This window comes from Trichomonas vaginalis, chromosome II (genome assembly GCF_026262505.1).
Source record: "Trichomonas vaginalis G3 chromosome II, whole genome shotgun sequence".
Taxonomy (NCBI): Eukaryota; Parabasalia; order Trichomonadida; family Trichomonadidae; genus Trichomonas; species Trichomonas vaginalis.
The window spans coordinates 20127860-20144681 of NC_067204.1; the positions used below are offsets into that span (position 1 = coordinate 20127860).

The following is a 16822-nucleotide window of genomic DNA, read 5'->3' on the forward strand; positions in this document are numbered from 1 at the left end:
TAATTTCTTCATAATTAAACTATGTAATATTAGCAAATCATATAAAATTGAATTTTTAGAAAAATAAATTATATCAGAAACAAAAATAAATAAATTTTGGTTTTGTTCTCGAAATTTATAAATCATCCTTCGAGAAAATAGATTTGTGAAGGGCCATTAACTTATCTTCTTTCTGTTCGATTAGTTCTAATAAAGCCTTATGTTCTTCTCCAACTTTTTCACGTCTAACGCGTCTTAATTCTTCGAGTGCAGAATGGCATTTCTTCATTAATTTTCCAGCTCTTCTTTCTAAGTCAGCAACGTTTGCCTGGCTTCCTTCCATAGTGTCTATTCCATCTAATGCGTCTGCTGTCTTGAATGGTCCATTTGAAGCTGAAACTCTTCTTCTCTGGACTTCATCCAAAGCAGATCTTACACTTTGACATCTTTTATCTAATTCTTTTTCTTCTCTATCGAGGTTCTGTTCTTCTTCTTCTAAATTAGCCAATTGCTTCTCAAGTTCAGCTCTTCTCTTTTCTAAACGTGCTTCTTCTAATTCACTTTGTCTCTGAGCTTCTTTGTCTGCAACTAAAAGCTGTTTAACGCGACTTGATTCTGCTTCTGCAGTAGACAAATTTCCACGCATTTTCTGGAGTGTTGCTTCCATTTGTGCTGCTTCTGTTTGGAGTTGTTGGAGTCTTCCTTCAAGCTGTTTCTTTTCCTTCTTTGCTGCATGTAATTGGCTTCTGAGTTCTGCTTCTTTCTTTTCACCTTCCGCTCTGATTTGTGCAATCATTCTTTGCTTGGCTTCTTCAGCTTGTGCTGCTCTTTGTTCTTCCTCCTTGCGAATTCTTTCTCTTGCAAGTGCATTCCTCTTTTCTATCTCTGCAAGTTCCGCTCTGGCTTTTTCAATTTTCTTTTGAAGTGGCTCCAAAGAAGGTTTTGGTTGTTTGCTTTGGATTAAGCGCTTTTTAGTCTCGAGTTCGACAGCACGTTCTTGATTCATGCGCCTCTTCTCTCTAAGTTCTTCTTTTCGACGTCTTAATTGATCATTCAAATCTGCAATTCTTTGTGTAGCCTTTAGTGACTCTTGTCTTGTCTTTTCAAGTGTTTGTCTGGCATTTTGCAATTCATCTCTTTCGCGTTCAAGAGTTGCTTCGAGATCATCAATTTTCATCAAATCGTCACCGATTCTGAATTCAGTATTCTTCATCTTCTCTGTTTCTCTCTCGAACTCTGCTTTAGCTTGCTCGAGCTCATTCTTAGCTTGGCGAAGTTGTTCGTCGTAATGTTCGTTTTTAGCTTCGAGCTGAGCTAATTCTTCACGAGCTGATGCAACAGCAGCCTCCTTACGACGAAGCTTATCAGTAAGTGTAGCTTCATCACGTTTAAGAGATTCAACTGTTAATTGTAATTCTGATGCAGCGTTTTTAGCAGCTTCTGTTGCAGATATTTGATCAGCAAGCTGCTTGGACAATTCAGCACGCTCGCGCTCATGTTGTGCTGTAATTTGTTTGAGTTCTTCTTCTAATTTAGCGACAGTTTCACGAGCTGCTTCAAGTTGAGCTTCTTCTTGAGCAACTTCACGACGCTTTTCTTCTTCTGTCTTTTGTAAGTCTTGTAATGTTGCAAGTTTGGATTGATATTCAGCTTTGAAGAGTTTGAGTTGAGATTGTAATTCAGCAGCAGTCTTTTGACGCTGTTCTGTTCTTGCTTGAGCCTCAAGAGCTTCTTGCTCCTTAAGTTCGACTTCTTTACGCTTCTGAGCAAGTCTCTTTTCGATCTTTGATGCACGATCTTTTAATTCTTGCATTTCGTTTTCTCTTATATGTAAAATTGTAGCTTGTTCATCAACTTCTTGCTGCTTAACTGCAACTTTTGAACGTAAATCTTCGAGACGCTTTGTCTTTTTCTCAATCTCTTTTTGTGCATTAAGTTTATCTTGCTCAAACTGTTCTTGAGTTTTCATTAAGTCATCAGCAAAGTCTTGTAATTGTTTTTCTCTTGCAGCAAGTTCTGCAAGGTGCTGTTTGTGTTTCTCGAATTCTTCTTTTAATTTAGCTTCGCGCTGAGATAATTCTGCATTTTTAGCTTTAATGGTATTGCCAACATCGTTCAGGTTGTCCATAAACTGATCGATAATTGGGTCACTGTCTGAATCAGTCGACATTAATTTATAAGTCCGTTTTATTTTTCTTTTTTTGATAGAATGTGAAATATTTATTGGTTATCAATATTTATTAATGTTGATGCCCGTTTATTTTTTGAATGCCTGAAATTATTTTCAAAATTTTGAAAATCTTTATAATTTCAAACATCAATCCTGTTTTAATACTCTCCTAGTATTTTTATATCTCAATTTCAATATCATTTATGGATCCATTAGATGCGTTCTTTGATAATTTAAATGAAGAAGCTCCAAATACAGCAAAAGCAACTGGAGTAGTTGATGAGGATGAATTATTATTAGAAAAGGAAGAAATCGAGAAAACTCCTGTTGAAAAACTTGAATCAAAGATTGAAATTAAACAAGAAGAGCAAAGATTACCAATTAGAAAGAATATTTATATTCCATCAAGCGAAATATCGTCTAAAAGTCAAACAGATATTGAAGATTTACGTAAAAGACTTGGCAATATTGTTGTTCACGGATTAAATGTACTATGCCCGATAGTAAATTGGACAGATTGCGGTTTACCTGCACCATTGATGTCTCATTTAAGACTTAGAGGTTTCAAACAACCAACTTCAATTCAATGTCAAGCAATACCTTGTATTTTATCAGGCAGAGATATTATTGGATGCGCTGTTACAGGTTCTGGTAAGACACTTGCTTTCATTATACCATGCTTACTGCATGTTCTCGCTCAGCCTCCAACAGGACAATATGAAGCAGCTGCAGTTATATTATCTCCAACCAGAGAACTTGCCTATCAAACACATATTGAATGCCAAAAGATATTCTCTCTTATGGATAAGAAATCTGCTTGTTTAGTCGGTGGAAATGATATCGAAAACCAATTACGTGCAATTAAGAATGGATCGAATGTAATTATTGCTACACCTGGTAGATTTATTGATTTACTTTCTAGTAGCGCATTCAATATTAAAAAAGTAAGTTATTTAGTTATAGATGAAGCAGATAGAATGTTTGATCTTGGATTTGAGCCTCAAGTTATAAGGATTGCAGAAAGAATGCGCAAAGATCGTCAAACATTGATGTTTTCTGCAACATTTCCGCATACAGTGGAAAGAATTGCAAGAAAACTACTCCAAAACTCGATAGAAATTGTCGTTGGACTTAGAAATGTTGTTACACCAAATATTAATCAGTCAATTTTGGTCACAAATGAAGATAATAAATTTAATTCTTTATTAAAGATCTTGGGAGATTATACTACCCAAGGTCAAGCATTAGTTTTCACAAATACCCAGGATAGAGCCGAAGATTTGTTCGGAAAACTCAATAAAAGTGGTTATTCAGTTGGATTGCTTCACGGATCAATGGATTCACCAGATAGGAACTCGATTCTCCATGACTTTAGAGAAGGAAGATTTTCTGTCCTTGTTTTGACTTCTGTTGGAGCTCGAGGAATTGATATAGCTTCAATTATTTGCGTAATCAACTACGATGCACCAGATCATGAAGCTGACTATGTACACAGAGTAGGTAGAACAGGAAGAGCCGGAAAGAAAGGCTACGCGTTCACTTTTGTCACTGATAAAGATAAAACAGCAGCTGCTGGCATCAAAAACGCGATGAAGAAAAGTGGATGTGAAATTCCTAAAGACTTAGAAGACTTGTGTCAAGGTGTTAAAGCTCCTGGCCTTAATGGTTTTTGGCGAGGAAGTGGATTCAAATTCGACAAAGAAGAAGCAAAAAGTTTACTTGCATTGAGAAAAGCACAAAATGATGATCCACTTCAACAAAAGGAAGAAGAAGATCAATGTGAAGAAGAAGCAAAAGAAATCATTGAAGACAAAAGTGTTCTTAAGGTCAATGACAATCTATACATCGGGGAAGCTAATATCAATGATTACACTAAGAAAGCAAGAGCGAGTGTTTCTTCTGCGGACAATTTAAATTCTGTAATGGATGAAACAGGAACAATGATCATCCAAAAAGGAGTTTTCTGTCCACCAGGAGTGAAACCACTTGCTGGAGAAAGACGTTTGTATTTGAGAATAGAAGGAACTACAAAGTTTGCTGTACAAGCTGCATTGAATAGAATCGAAGAAATGGCAAATGCTGCAGATCCAATCAAATCTAAACTCAAAACAAAGTTCCAATTATAAGAAAATGCCAAAAATAAGCACTGATTGACTTTTACATATCATATTAATGATTTCTGCCAAAGTATTTCTTAATTCAATAATTGTTAGTAAATATAGATATTTTAATGTATATTATTTTAGCACATATCTTTATAACATAGTTGAATTACGATTGCTGATCTTCTTAAGCCCAATTCATTTGTAATTGCTATTATTAAGGATAATTTTGATTTCTTAAAAAGAATATATGCGTCTATCTCAAATCATTTGGATTTTAATTTGTTAGAAAGTATATTGGTTATAACGGCATTATCAAAATTCAAGCTCTTCCAATTATATTTCTCAATGAGTTTTGTGTTCTCATAAATAAGAGAATTTGGCATGAGCATTGTTTGTATTTGTATCACCATCTGCCATACATCTTAAATCCACAGCAAAATCTCATTTTTGCGCCAAAAATTTTTATGCAATTCTTTCCTTTCAGAAAAATTTTTGAATATTTTGTAACAACTCCTGATGTATTACCTCTTTTGTTTCTATCATACGTTATCAATTTTTGGCGCCAAAATTTTGCACAATGGATTCAGAGGAGGAATTCGACAAACCACAGTTTAAACAGAAGCAAGTAAAATTCGAAATTCGTAAAGAACAACTTCTTCCTACACAACCGAACTTTTTATCTGCACCAAGGCCGCTTTCTGCTTCATCATTTTTCAATTTAGAGAAAAAGGACGCATTTCCTGTTAAACTACCAAAGAGAAGCAAATCTCAAATGATTTTAACAATAGATTTACCTGAATTGCCAAAAAACACGAAGACACAAGAAGAAATCACCAATGAAGTTATTGAAAAAATGTATCAATTAAGAGCTGATACGCCACCATATATTGAAACAGTTACAAAAACGTTATTACAAAACCGTAGCGTGATTCTTAATGATGAACTCGACAAACACATTTTTGTTGCACTTTCATCAATACTTCAAGTCAATAAGGAAAAGCGAGCATTGTTTATCGTACCTTCATCAAACATTTTAACATGGATTCGTTCATTTTTACCAGAAACATCCGCAAAATGGCCCGAAGGTCGTGTCGAGCAACAAAACGCATTATCAAAACTGCGAAGTGGCAGTACTCAAGTTCTTTTATGTATTAATACTAATACAAATAATTTAATTTTAGATCATATTGATTATATTTTCGTAGTTAAGGCAGAACTATCTACGAGATGTTTCCCACATATACAAGGCTTCAAAGGTCCAATACTATTCCACCAAACGCCTGGATATAATACAGATTTTCCATTTTCTTGTGAAAAGATTTCCGGAAATTTCGAATTCCAGACTGTTCCAAACATAGTTAAAGTTGCTGATTATGTTGGTGCAATACCAAAATTACTACAAACATTGAAAGGTCTGAAAACAATTATTATTTGTCCGACCAAGAAGATTTGTGGCGAAGTTATTGCACGTGCAGGCTCTTCAGTCTCGCACTTCACTAACCAGGAACCTTCAGAAGGTTCAACTTATGTTTCAACAACTGCATTTCTCTTTACAACCGCAAAATTCGACAGTTACATTTTTGCTGGTTTTCCTCCATCCCTTGACCTTCTTATGTCATCATGTCTTATTGGCAAGCAAGTTTCTATTCTCTTAAACATCCCGACCGCCCAACAAATGCAGAGATATTCACATGATTCTGCTGTTGATAGAACTGTTGTTTTCGAGGTTGTTAAAAAGGTTGTTTGGGGAGGAAGTTGCTACAGGAAAACTGGAGAGATTGTTACATTTAACAATCAAGAAATAGATGCAACTCCTGAAGGCCTTTCTGTTCTTTATACTTCCATGGCCAAACACGGAATTTGCGACTATATTCCTTTCGATGCAGAATCTGTTACAATCAAAGTTAAAACAATGATTGAAGAAATGAATTCTCCTTTGTTTAAGATCATTACACAATCAAAGTCTGATAGAAGAGGTTTGTACACTTTCAAGATGTCACAATTAGCCCATGATGCCAATCTTTCTCCAATGAAAATTGCAAATGACTTCAAAAGAATTGAGAGTCTTGGTGCAATCGATGTTACTTATTCAGGAAAAGTAACAATGTTAAGTTTGCATCAGCATTTTGGAGATAAGTCTTATCAAGAGATTCTCAACACAGTAACTAATGAAATGCAGAAGCACGAAGATGATTTCCACGATAGTTTCAACATTATTTACACAATCACACAATTACCAGATATTGCTAGAAAATACTATGAATCTGAATACAAAAAAGAAAGTCTCGGAGAGATCATGGAGATCCCATACGATAGAGTCGATGAAGACAAGATAAAGAAATTAGTAAAGAGCAGGTCAATTCAATGGACACCAAGAGTAGCTGCAAGAATATTGCAGGGAATTTCTTCGCCATTGTATCCTTTCGATATGTGGAAATCATCTGGTCATTGGTCAGCTTTGCAGAACTGTAAGTTCTCTGATATAATGAAAGCAACTCAAGATTTGTTGACAAGACAAATAACGAGACCAGATGAGGAAAAGAATTCCAAGAAAAAGTAGATTATAATAATTTGTTTGAAATATGTTATTATAAAGTTAAAAATTCACGTTTATTGAATATTATTTTAAAAATACATTTAGACCATTCCAATATTCATTTTGTAAGTAAATCGCATCAAAAATGAAATATGTTTTAATAAGGTATGATTTATTATCCTCGTGTACTATACTATGAAGTCTCTATATTACAGTTAAATGATTCCTACCCTTAGTATGATTCATATGACTTGGAAGAATTTCATGACATATGTTGTAGCTAATTAATTATTTGATATTTTAATTCTATTCACTAAATATATGCTAATATTACGATTTGGAAGTGAATGAAATTGGGTGGACGTTTTCTTTTTTTGTGTCAAAAAATTGAGTGCTTTACAAAGTGATGAATGATGAAATTATAGTAACTATGCCAGTTGTATCATCTCCTTTTATGGAAGAGATACATGCTGCATTTGATAGTATCCAGAAGTTAGAAAATTTGTTTTTATCTCCTTCTGCACCAGATTTATCATCATTTTATCACACATTCAAGAGACTTGTAGGCGAAGTTACATCATACGTTGGTCCATATCCTATTCCAGAAATTGATGAACTTCTTAAAAACACTCAAACACCATACGTTCCTACTTCGTTAGTTTCATTTTATACAAATTTCGATCCGAAACTTCCTCAACAACAAGGAAATTCGTACACAACTAAAATGGATCCAGTTATTCCACCATCAAACCCTACGGTTGATTTATTAAAATACCCTCAAATAAATTCAGTCCAATTTTCATTAATTGATACAAAAGAACAAATAGAAAGCCTTATATCTACGATTTCTTCATCACCTGATAAAGCAATTGGTGTGTCAGTCATAGATCATTATTTTCCAAATGTAATATGTGTTCTTTGCATATCAACGCGTGATTGCGAGTATCTTATTGATGTTCTAGAACTTCCTGATGCTATTACTTCTCTTGCTCCTATCTTTTCTGCCCGAGATATTACGAAAGTTTTCGGAAATGCAGCCCATTGCTGTAAATTACTTCATCAAGCTGGTATATCCGATATCTACAACTCATTTGATGTTACTACAGCGGCACAACACTTAAATATCTCTACTTCTCTTGAAGATTTAACTCAAGATTTCCGAAATCGTCTTCAAGAAGGCTGGATTCCTGATTCCGCCCGTAAGGTTGTTCCTCCTCCAGACTTCCCGCACAATAAAGTATGCGATTCCGAGAAATTAAGCCAAATTTTGACAGAATCAGAGTCAAATGCGATGCAAGATTGGCGAATTCGTCCTCTTTCACTATCCCAGATGCGCCTTGCCAGACAAAGAGTCCATTATCTCCTATATTTATACGACTCTCTGCGTCTAAAACTCACAGAAGAATCTACGAAACTTCTTGACAAAACCATTGCGATTTCCCATCACAAAGCATCGATGGATTGGACCAGTTACCGTACAATGATCATCAGCCCCAATGGTGCAATCCTTGCTGCAGCGTACGGCCAACCAATTCCTTCCGCAAATGTCCTGAGATCCATTAAAAACGCCCGACAAAACGAAACAAACAACGGAATTCTTCCACAAGCGATTATGTCCGATGCTGCTTTAACATGGTGCGCATTGACACTTCCAACAAACCAGAAGGCTCTGGATGCTGCTCTCATTGAGTCATCCCCGAAGCACAAGCAGATGTATGCCCCTGATCCGCATTCAATTCCAAAAAGACTTTCTGATGAAATTATCAAAGAAAAAAGTGTCAATGAAAATTACGAAATCAAGTCACCACCGTCTAAAACTCTTGATGAGATTGTTGCAGAGATCGGATGGGTTCCTTCTGAAGAGAACTTGGAATCTCCAAAGCGCCCAAGTGAAGTACATCTCGCATTGGACACAACTGTTTCTCCACGTGTTGCAAAAAGCGCAAAAGGAAAAACACAGACACCTGCTGGAGCTTATCTCAGGCACTTAAGAGATCCGGACCAGCCAACATCTGTTTCAAGACAAATTGATGGAATTCCTAGAACAGAAGCTCAGATTTTCGCTCTGGCAAATAATGTCAGATTACTTCAAAAGATCAATGGAAAAACAAAGACGAAACTTGCAGCTGCAAAAGAGGAAACTCTGCCTGATGAATCTCCTGAAGACGTCTTGAGAGCGTTGGTCGGAATGAATTATATTGATGAAGCTGACGCAAACCAAATAAAGGCAAAAATGAACGCGCCAAAACCAACAAAACCAGCGGCTAAGCCTGCAGCGAAACCTGCTGAGAAGAGAGGTAGATCGAAAGACTCGAAAACCCATAAATATCTTAAATATTGGTAATGTTTTTTAAATTAACTAAAATTTCACTGTTAATAATTTATTTTGCTTTTTGATTAAAATGGAAAACATCTTCTTTTAGGAATTATATCATGTTATAAGAATATATTTTTTATTAATTTCTTGATTAATGATCAAATTCATATCCAAATATCTCCGTTGTCTGTATTATTGAATGTTATCGTTCTAAAAACACATAAATATGGGATTTTAATTCCGAAAAAAGCAAATATTCAAAAATCAATACATCAAAAAATATAGTTTTTCACTTGAAAATTTTAATTTTCTCAAAATTTTCGTAAAAATTTATAAAATCAAATAAATAATTAATGCAGATTATTGGAATAGATTTTAAATCCGGGACCTCAGAACAAATTATTGATCTCTTTTCAAATTCATGTCAAAAATTCCGCCATTAAAAGTGACAATGAGTACACCAAAGATTGCTGGACAAGAGGTCCTTGAAAGAATAAATTTCTTGAACTCAATAGCGAGAACAGCAGCAAATCAAGAACAGCTTATACCATTGGCGCAATATTTCGGATCTGAAGCGATTTTAACTGCTCAAAGGTCGAAAATACGTACAAAACCAAAAAGAATTCTTTGTAAAAAGTGTAATGTACCTTTAGAATCCGAATACACATCAACCGTTTCTATTGGACCAAAATTCATTGTTTATAAATGTAAAATTTGCGGAAAAATCAAGAAAGATTACATTTCTGGTGAAAAAGAAAAAAGAACAGAACATACAGTTAAGAATTATCAAATTGGAAAAGGAAAAACTGTAGAAATTCAATAAACTTAAATTCCATGCAATTTTAAGTACTACAGTTATATATAATTGTTTTGTTATTTACATCTTACATTATGCACTACTTCCCATCTCATTATTTCTTAATTTTGAATAAAATATGTTTGTTTTTATATATTTTTCTTATTAGCTTGCTTGCAACATGCTTACAGTACTAGTTTTCTGTTAGATTGGCGATTATCATAATAAAGGGTCTCTGTAATTAAAATTGTGGGGTCTGAACTCGACATAATTTGCTCAGAAATATAATTATATTTGAAATGTAAGACATCACTCGTTATGCATTTTTACAATACTTTTGTGATTTTTTATTTTGAATATCTAACAATATTTGAGAAGTTTGCTGAAAAAAATTTTCATATCTAACAATAATCGCATTCATTTCCTTTTCATGTCTATTTGAAATGTTTCAATCAATGCTATAAATGACATGATATGAGATTTAATTTAATATCAGCGTCTCAAAAAGTTCTTTCAATTGCATAAAATTCACAATCCAATTTTTTCAAGGTGAAATTTAATTGTTGTAAACAGAAATTCATCAAAAGTGACACATCAGAAAAGCTAAAATATTGAATTTTTGGAACTTTTGATAGAGCACGTTTTTAAATATTAATTAAAGTAAATGTATATTTTGTAAAGATTCTTTTTAATAAAAAAGTAAAATTTTGAAGAAGAACACAAAATCTTCTGAAAAATAATATCACATAAACTCATATTATTTTCTAATATATAACTATTTTATATAAAAATCAAATTCAATGATCTTAAAAGCGAAGGAAAAGCCTCAAAATTTACGAATATAATGAGTGGGAATATAATGCTTATCTATCATAAAACCATATGAAATATCAATTTTTGCTTTACGCCTAATTTTTGACGACAATTAGCAAAAAATGTTAAATGTTAACACTCAGTCCATTTGAATATGAAAAATAAAATTGACTTTGATTAAATGTTTTTATTTATCATGCAATTCTTCTTGCGACCAAAGATTTGAATAAAAGTTCAAAAAATAAGATAGCTTAAAAATAATATACGATAGTGTTTACTAATAGATGAATAGTATATAAATTCTATTAAAATGGATTTGATCCAAAAAAATATAAAACCAAAAATAATTGTTATAATTTAAATGAAGAAGTAATTTAAAACGATTTTATTTATGATCAAATTTTATATATTTTTTGGATCAAATCCATTTTAATAGAATTTATATACTATTCATCTATTAGTAAACACTACCGTATATTATTTTTTAAGCTATCTTATTTTTTGAAATTTTATTCAAATCTTTGGTCGCAAGAAGAATTGCATGATAAATAAAAACATTTAATCAAAGTCAATTTTATTTTTCATATTCAAATGGACTGAGTGTTAACATTTAACATTTTTTGCTAATTGTCGTCAAAAATTAGGCGTAAAGCAAAAATTGATATTTCATATGGTTTTATGATAGATAAGCATTATATTCCCACTCATTATATTCGTAAATTTGAGGTTTATCCTTCGCTTTTAAGATCATTGAATTTGATTTTTATATAAAATAGTTATATATTAGAAAATAATATGAGTTTATGTGATATTATTTTTCAGAAGATTTCATTCTATATGCCTATGAAAAGTACTCTCAAAACTAACTTTTTCCTAATTATAATTAAATCTAGAATATTGTATTATGCTTAGTGTTATTTCATTTTTCTCATTCAATTTAGAATTTACAAATGTCAAAAAATTGAGAGCTGTCACTTTTGATGAATTTCTGTTTATTACATAATCACTCCAGATATGCATCCTTTATTTACTTTTTTAACAAATTGAAATAGCTTTTTTAAATATTTTTTAAAAAACAATTTCTAATTTGATGTTACTTTTATTCTTTTTCTTAGCGAGTTCAAAACTTAAAAACTACAATATTCCTTCTACATTCAGATTTGGACAGAATATGCTTGATGGAACAAGGAAAACATTTTGGTGGAAGGCTGGTCCTTACACAGGCACTAATGAATGGCCTTTTAATCCAGGATATTATCACAACTATCAATGGCTTGACAACTACAAATTAGGTTTTCTTGCAAACGGGTTTACATTTTTCGTTATTGCCGCTGTTGTTTTCTTAGTTTGCTGCATCTTCGGGTTTATCTCATATTTTTGCTTTAATGACAAACGCGATGGCAAGAGCAAATTAATCTGTATTTTTGCTCTTATTTTCATGTTTACTACAACTATTTTAGTTATAGCCTGCTTAATTTTAGTCATTGTTAATAATGCAGACAAAGTATCGATGGATCAATCAGTTACGAACTCTCCGATGGACAAAATCTTTTCGCAGCTTCGTACAATTAGTTTGTTATTTTCTAGTGCCGTTAAAGATATTGGAAACCAAAATAATACAAGACAAATCTATCGATGGATGAACAATTACATTACAGATCTTACTACTGCAGATGACGAGGCAAAAACCTTTCTTAACGCAGGAAATTATGTTTTTGATAAAGCAGATAAAGCAAAAGAAGATTATTTAAATCAGCTAAAATCATTGGCAGCAGCATGTAATAACTACATTAACGACTATAATGCCAATAATGGACTTAGCAAGAAAGGCTCAGATCTTGTTAAAGATATTTATGGATACGAAAGAATAGAACCAAAGACAATTAAGAATGTATTTGATGATAGAAATGGCAAAGATCAAGAATTCTTGGTGAACGTTTGCAATAACAAAGAAAAACTGACTCTCCTCCAAGAATCCTTCTTTGACTACATCAAAATGCATCAAAATCTCAGACCATACGTTAAGAGTCTTACAGATTCAATCTTAGTTCTTAACAAACGTGGAGTTCCTGCAATGGAAGCATGGATTACTGATGAGTTTAATCCATTCGTTGAAACTTTTCAAGTAACAGATTCAACAGCTGGTGATTCATTCGGAAATCATTTAAAATCATATAATAGCAATAACCAAACGTATGTAATTGTGTCAATTGTAGGTGCTGTCCTTGCAATTGGTGGTCTTGTCATGATCATTGTTTTCGTTCTTGCTCCAAAGATGAATATTGCTATTGCAGCATTTATTTGTGGCATTGGATTCATGATTTTATGTTTCGGCATTGGTGCATCATTCGGAACAACAAACTTCTATATATCATCCGATGATCACCTCAATAATTCATTTTCAGACAAAAACGCATCAGACAAAAACCAATTTGCATATTATAATATCTTTGTTTGTCCATATGATTCTATCATTGAATCCTTCAATTACCTTGAAACTCAAACAGAAGGATCTTTCTCAGGTTTCATTTCTAGTTACATACATTATTCTAATTATACAGATCAAATCGGACAATTGATAACCAAAATGGGTGACAATGGTTTAATTAAAAATAACCAAACCAAAATACCATTCTATACTGGAGATACCCAAGACAAGAGATATAATAGTTCAAATATACCAAGATCTCCAGCCCAGGCTAAACTTATTTCTGCTCTTAATTCAGCATTTATTAAGCAAAGAGTTTTCGATTTCAAAGAAATTCTGGAGAGAATTTTCACATTTACAGATTCTCCTTTTCATGATAAAAAAGACAGTTGGAAAGTTGTTCGGGATAGTTGTCAAGATTTTAATGAAAAAGATGTTAATGCTGTTAAAGAAAAAATTAATCAATGCAAAGCATCAGAAACTGATAATAATAAAAAGAAGAGCTATATTGAAATTGAGGAAAATAAATTCTTCAAGAAAATTAATTCACAGGAAGATTACGAGGCTATTTATCAGTATGCAAAAGATATCGATGCAGTTTATAAAGCTGATGAGGGACTCGCAAGTGTAATTAGAGAGTTCTTTGGTATGCATATGAACAAAATACACGCAACAATAAGCAGTCTCCATGAACTTAATAAAATTTATATTCAGCCTAACCTCAAAAATGGTACTGCATGGTACAATTTCGACAGGGCTGCTAATCAAATCACATCCCAATCTTGCGCAAAACTTGCAGAAGAGTATTCAATAATTAGAGAGGGTATTTACGATAAATCAGCTAAATATATGGGATTGGCAGCAATGCTCGGTTTGTTCGCATTAATTACATATGTTATTTCAATGCTATTTGCTGTTTTCTTCAAACTTTCATGGGGTAACAGAATGTCTAAAGATAAATCACCCACTGCTTACTCATACTCCAGCAAATCTTCGGTTGAAAATAATAAGAAGAAGAAACAAGAAGAAAAGAAGTCGGAATCCGATTCGTCTTCATTCTCAGAAGAAGCACCAAGACTTTCACAGCGCAGCATGGCTTCACAAAGAGGTTTGGCTTCTTCAAGACCATCTACACAACGAGGTTTTGGATCACAGAGAGGCCTTGCAACTAATAGAGGCTTTGTAGGTGCTCCTCCATCAAGAGGTCGTGCTTCTAATCGTGACTACTCATCAAGCACGGACAGCTCTTATACTTAAATTGGATGAGGATTTTAACAAAGCTATTTCTATCTGAGTAATTAATTAACGATAAAATAATATTTTGGTAATTCTGTTTCATATTATTAAAGCATTCGTTATAACAAATATACAAATTATTTGAATAATCAAAGACTGATATTCTTCAATGAATTTAGTCTTTGCAATTGATTCAGCAAACTTTTTTTCACCCTCAACTGTTTTTTCTCTTCATTCAGTCAATATTTAAATATTTAACTTCGCTTTGTGTTAATTCTTCTGCAAAATTAGCAATATCTTCACTAAGTTCGCTGCATCGTTGTCCAAGAGCTTTGATTGTTGCGTCGTAATGGTTCTTCATTTCGTTCTTCTCTTTATCAAAACGTTCTTCTGTTGTTGATTTATAAGTATCAAATTCTTTCTGTTGATTTGTGATTTCCGATTTAAGTTTATCGTTTTCAGCTGTAAGTTCCGAAATTGTTCGGTTCAATTTGTTGGCTTCACTCTGTAATTCAACTTGTTTGGATTTAAGGTTCTTGATTTCTTCGTTCATTTGTGACTTTTCGTCTTCGAATTTGCTCTTCATGTTTGTAATGATCTGTGTACGTTCTTCTTCAACTTTGTCATCAAGAGTGATGTCGCGTTCTGAGATTTCTGCTGACAAGTGTTGTGTCATTTCGTTGTATTGTTGTTGTGTCTTGTTCAGCTGTGATTTAGTTTGATCTAATTGTGCTTTCAAAATGTCCGTCTGGTCTAAAAGTTTTGTATTCTCTTGTTCGAGTTCATCATATTTTTGTTCACTCTCTGCGATCTCGTTTTAACGTTGAACCTTCATGTTCTTGTGAGGTTTTCGTTAAAAAGTTATTAAGCAAACCTATTAGTTCATTCATGTTGAATTTTGCAAAACATACCTGCAAAAACAAGAGCTAAATTTACCGCATCATCATCAGAATTTATACTTACACCAGTAAATATTAAATATTGTTGTATTTAAATGAGTTTATCTATTTTTTCCGGCATTGATAAGTCATATTAAGTTAATGATGAAATTTGATTCTATATACCTCGAGCATCTCTTATGATATGAGGATTTATATGCTTTTTATTTTTCGATCAATTTTCTATTGAAAGTTTAAGAGTTAACATAAGGATGTCAATTTGGAAGAAAAGTGAGAAAATTCCTAAAATGCTAAAAATGAATTTTCCAAACGTACTTTTTTATCTCATTTTTTTGATTTTGAAAAAAATTTGGAGAGAAGAACTCTTCGTTTTTGAATTTTGTCACGATGGGTTTAAAGTATATTAGACACATGTATTGATATTACTATTTTTGTATATTTTGAGAGAAAATCCCTAAAAAGTGAGAAAATCTGAGACGGTTTGAGAAAATATATAAACTATTGAAAATTTGAATTAAACTTCTAATTTGGAAAAAAGAAATTTGGAAAGAAGAAAATTCAAAAATCGAGATTTAGACTCAGTATCAAATGGAGAACAAAATGTTTCTTCATATGAAGGAAAAATTTTCTTGAGAAGAAATAGAGTTTTTAAAATTTTATTGTATGTAATGAAATAAACAAATATTAAAATTATTTTTTGATAACAAGAAAATTCCCAACAGAAAATATTTGAGACAAAGAAAAAAAGAAAATTGAAAAATATTACTCTCCTTTACATTTCATGAGATTTTCAATTTATTTTCATAAAATTGACAATTTTATACGTTTAGATGAAAATAAGTGATTTTGCTTGAAATAAAAATTATTGTTTGTTTACAGCTATCAAATAGATTTTTGCTATTTTGATTAAAATTTGTTAATCAAATTAATAATTTTTTTCTAAATATCTTAAATATCTGGATCACTCACTGATACGATGAATTAAACGATAAAAATAATACAAACTCAACTAAGTTTCCTGTCTTTCAACCAAAAAATATTATGCAATTTAAATTAAATTGTTTATTCAAAGATAAAACAAAGATAAAGTAATTATAATTATCATATACTTTATGAATAACTCTCTAATTGGATAAGATTTTCGTACAAATATTTTTATTAATATCGATAAGAATATGTTTACCTACTATCACCATATGTCGATAAACGAGAGTAGAGTGATTTTTATCATCGAAACTTTTTAAAAGCTGTAAGCAGGAAGTAATAATCTTGTTTTTTCTGAGTTAGTTGTAGAACTATTGATGCCCGAGTTATCATTGTGATGCAGAAGGATATCAATGTACTGACTGAAGGATATGAATTGAATTGAATTTTATTGAATTTCAATTTGATCAAAATTTGTTGAAATGATATGAATGTGTCAACTTCTGTATCATTCTCCTTCACTCCTTCCTTATTCTTTCGAGAACGAAGCTAGCTCAGCTTTCGCTGAGCGAATTGACACTTTTCATGCACTAAACGTACATACTCTCAAATTTATCGA

At 32.4% G+C, this 16822-nt stretch overlaps 6 protein-coding genes across 6 annotated transcripts, besides 2 other annotated features; 4 read left to right on the forward strand and 2 right to left on the reverse strand.

Moving 5' to 3' along the window:
• Nucleotides 1-101: 101 nt before the first annotated feature.
• Nucleotides 102-2164, reverse strand: TVAGG3_0576860 (meiotic spindle midzone assembly; the record flags this gene model as incomplete). The annotated part of the gene is made up of 1 exon (XM_001582135.1): nt 116-2149. One exon carries the CDS (start codon nt 2147-2149, stop codon nt 116-118), a length of 2034 nt encoding a protein of 677 aa, XP_001582185.1.
• Nucleotides 2165-2352: 188 nt separating this feature from the next.
• TVAGG3_0576870 (RNA helicase family) lies at nt 2353-4359 on the forward strand (the record flags this gene model as incomplete). Its single annotated transcript, XM_001582134.1, has 1 exon — nt 2353-4275. The coding sequence occupies one exon, from the start codon at nt 2353-2355 to the stop codon at nt 4273-4275; it is 1923 nt and encodes a 640-aa protein (XP_001582184.1).
• A 382-nt stretch (nt 4360-4741) lies between these two features.
• On the forward strand, nt 4742-6884 carry TVAGG3_0576880 (ATP-dependent DNA helicase family; the record flags this gene model as incomplete). Its single annotated transcript, XM_001582133.1, has 1 exon — nt 4832-6814. The coding sequence occupies one exon, from the start codon at nt 4832-4834 to the stop codon at nt 6812-6814; it is 1983 nt and encodes a 660-aa protein (XP_001582183.1).
• A 99-nt stretch (nt 6885-6983) lies between these two features.
• TVAGG3_0576890 (3'-5' exonuclease protein) lies at nt 6984-9151 on the forward strand (the record flags this gene model as incomplete). The annotated part of the gene is made up of 1 exon (XM_001582132.1): nt 7197-9134. One exon carries the CDS (start codon nt 7197-7199, stop codon nt 9132-9134), a length of 1938 nt encoding a protein of 645 aa, XP_001582182.1.
• Nucleotides 9152-10464: 1313 nt separating this feature from the next.
• Nucleotides 10465-10502: a mobile genetic element.
• A 1175-nt stretch (nt 10503-11677) lies between these two features.
• Nucleotides 11678-11714: a mobile genetic element.
• Nucleotides 11715-11800: 86 nt separating this feature from the next.
• TVAGG3_0576920 (uncharacterized protein) lies at nt 11801-14509 on the forward strand (the record flags this gene model as incomplete). Its single annotated transcript, XM_001582131.1, has 1 exon — nt 11807-14401. One exon carries the CDS (start codon nt 11807-11809, stop codon nt 14399-14401), a length of 2595 nt encoding a protein of 864 aa, XP_001582181.1.
• Nucleotides 14510-14615: 106 nt separating this feature from the next.
• Nucleotides 14616-15056, reverse strand: TVAGG3_0576930 (uncharacterized protein; the record flags this gene model as incomplete). The annotated part of the gene is made up of 1 exon (XM_001582130.1): nt 14616-15056. One exon carries the CDS (start codon nt 15054-15056, stop codon nt 14616-14618), a length of 441 nt encoding a protein of 146 aa, XP_001582180.1.
• Nucleotides 15057-16822: the final 1766 nt, after the last annotated feature.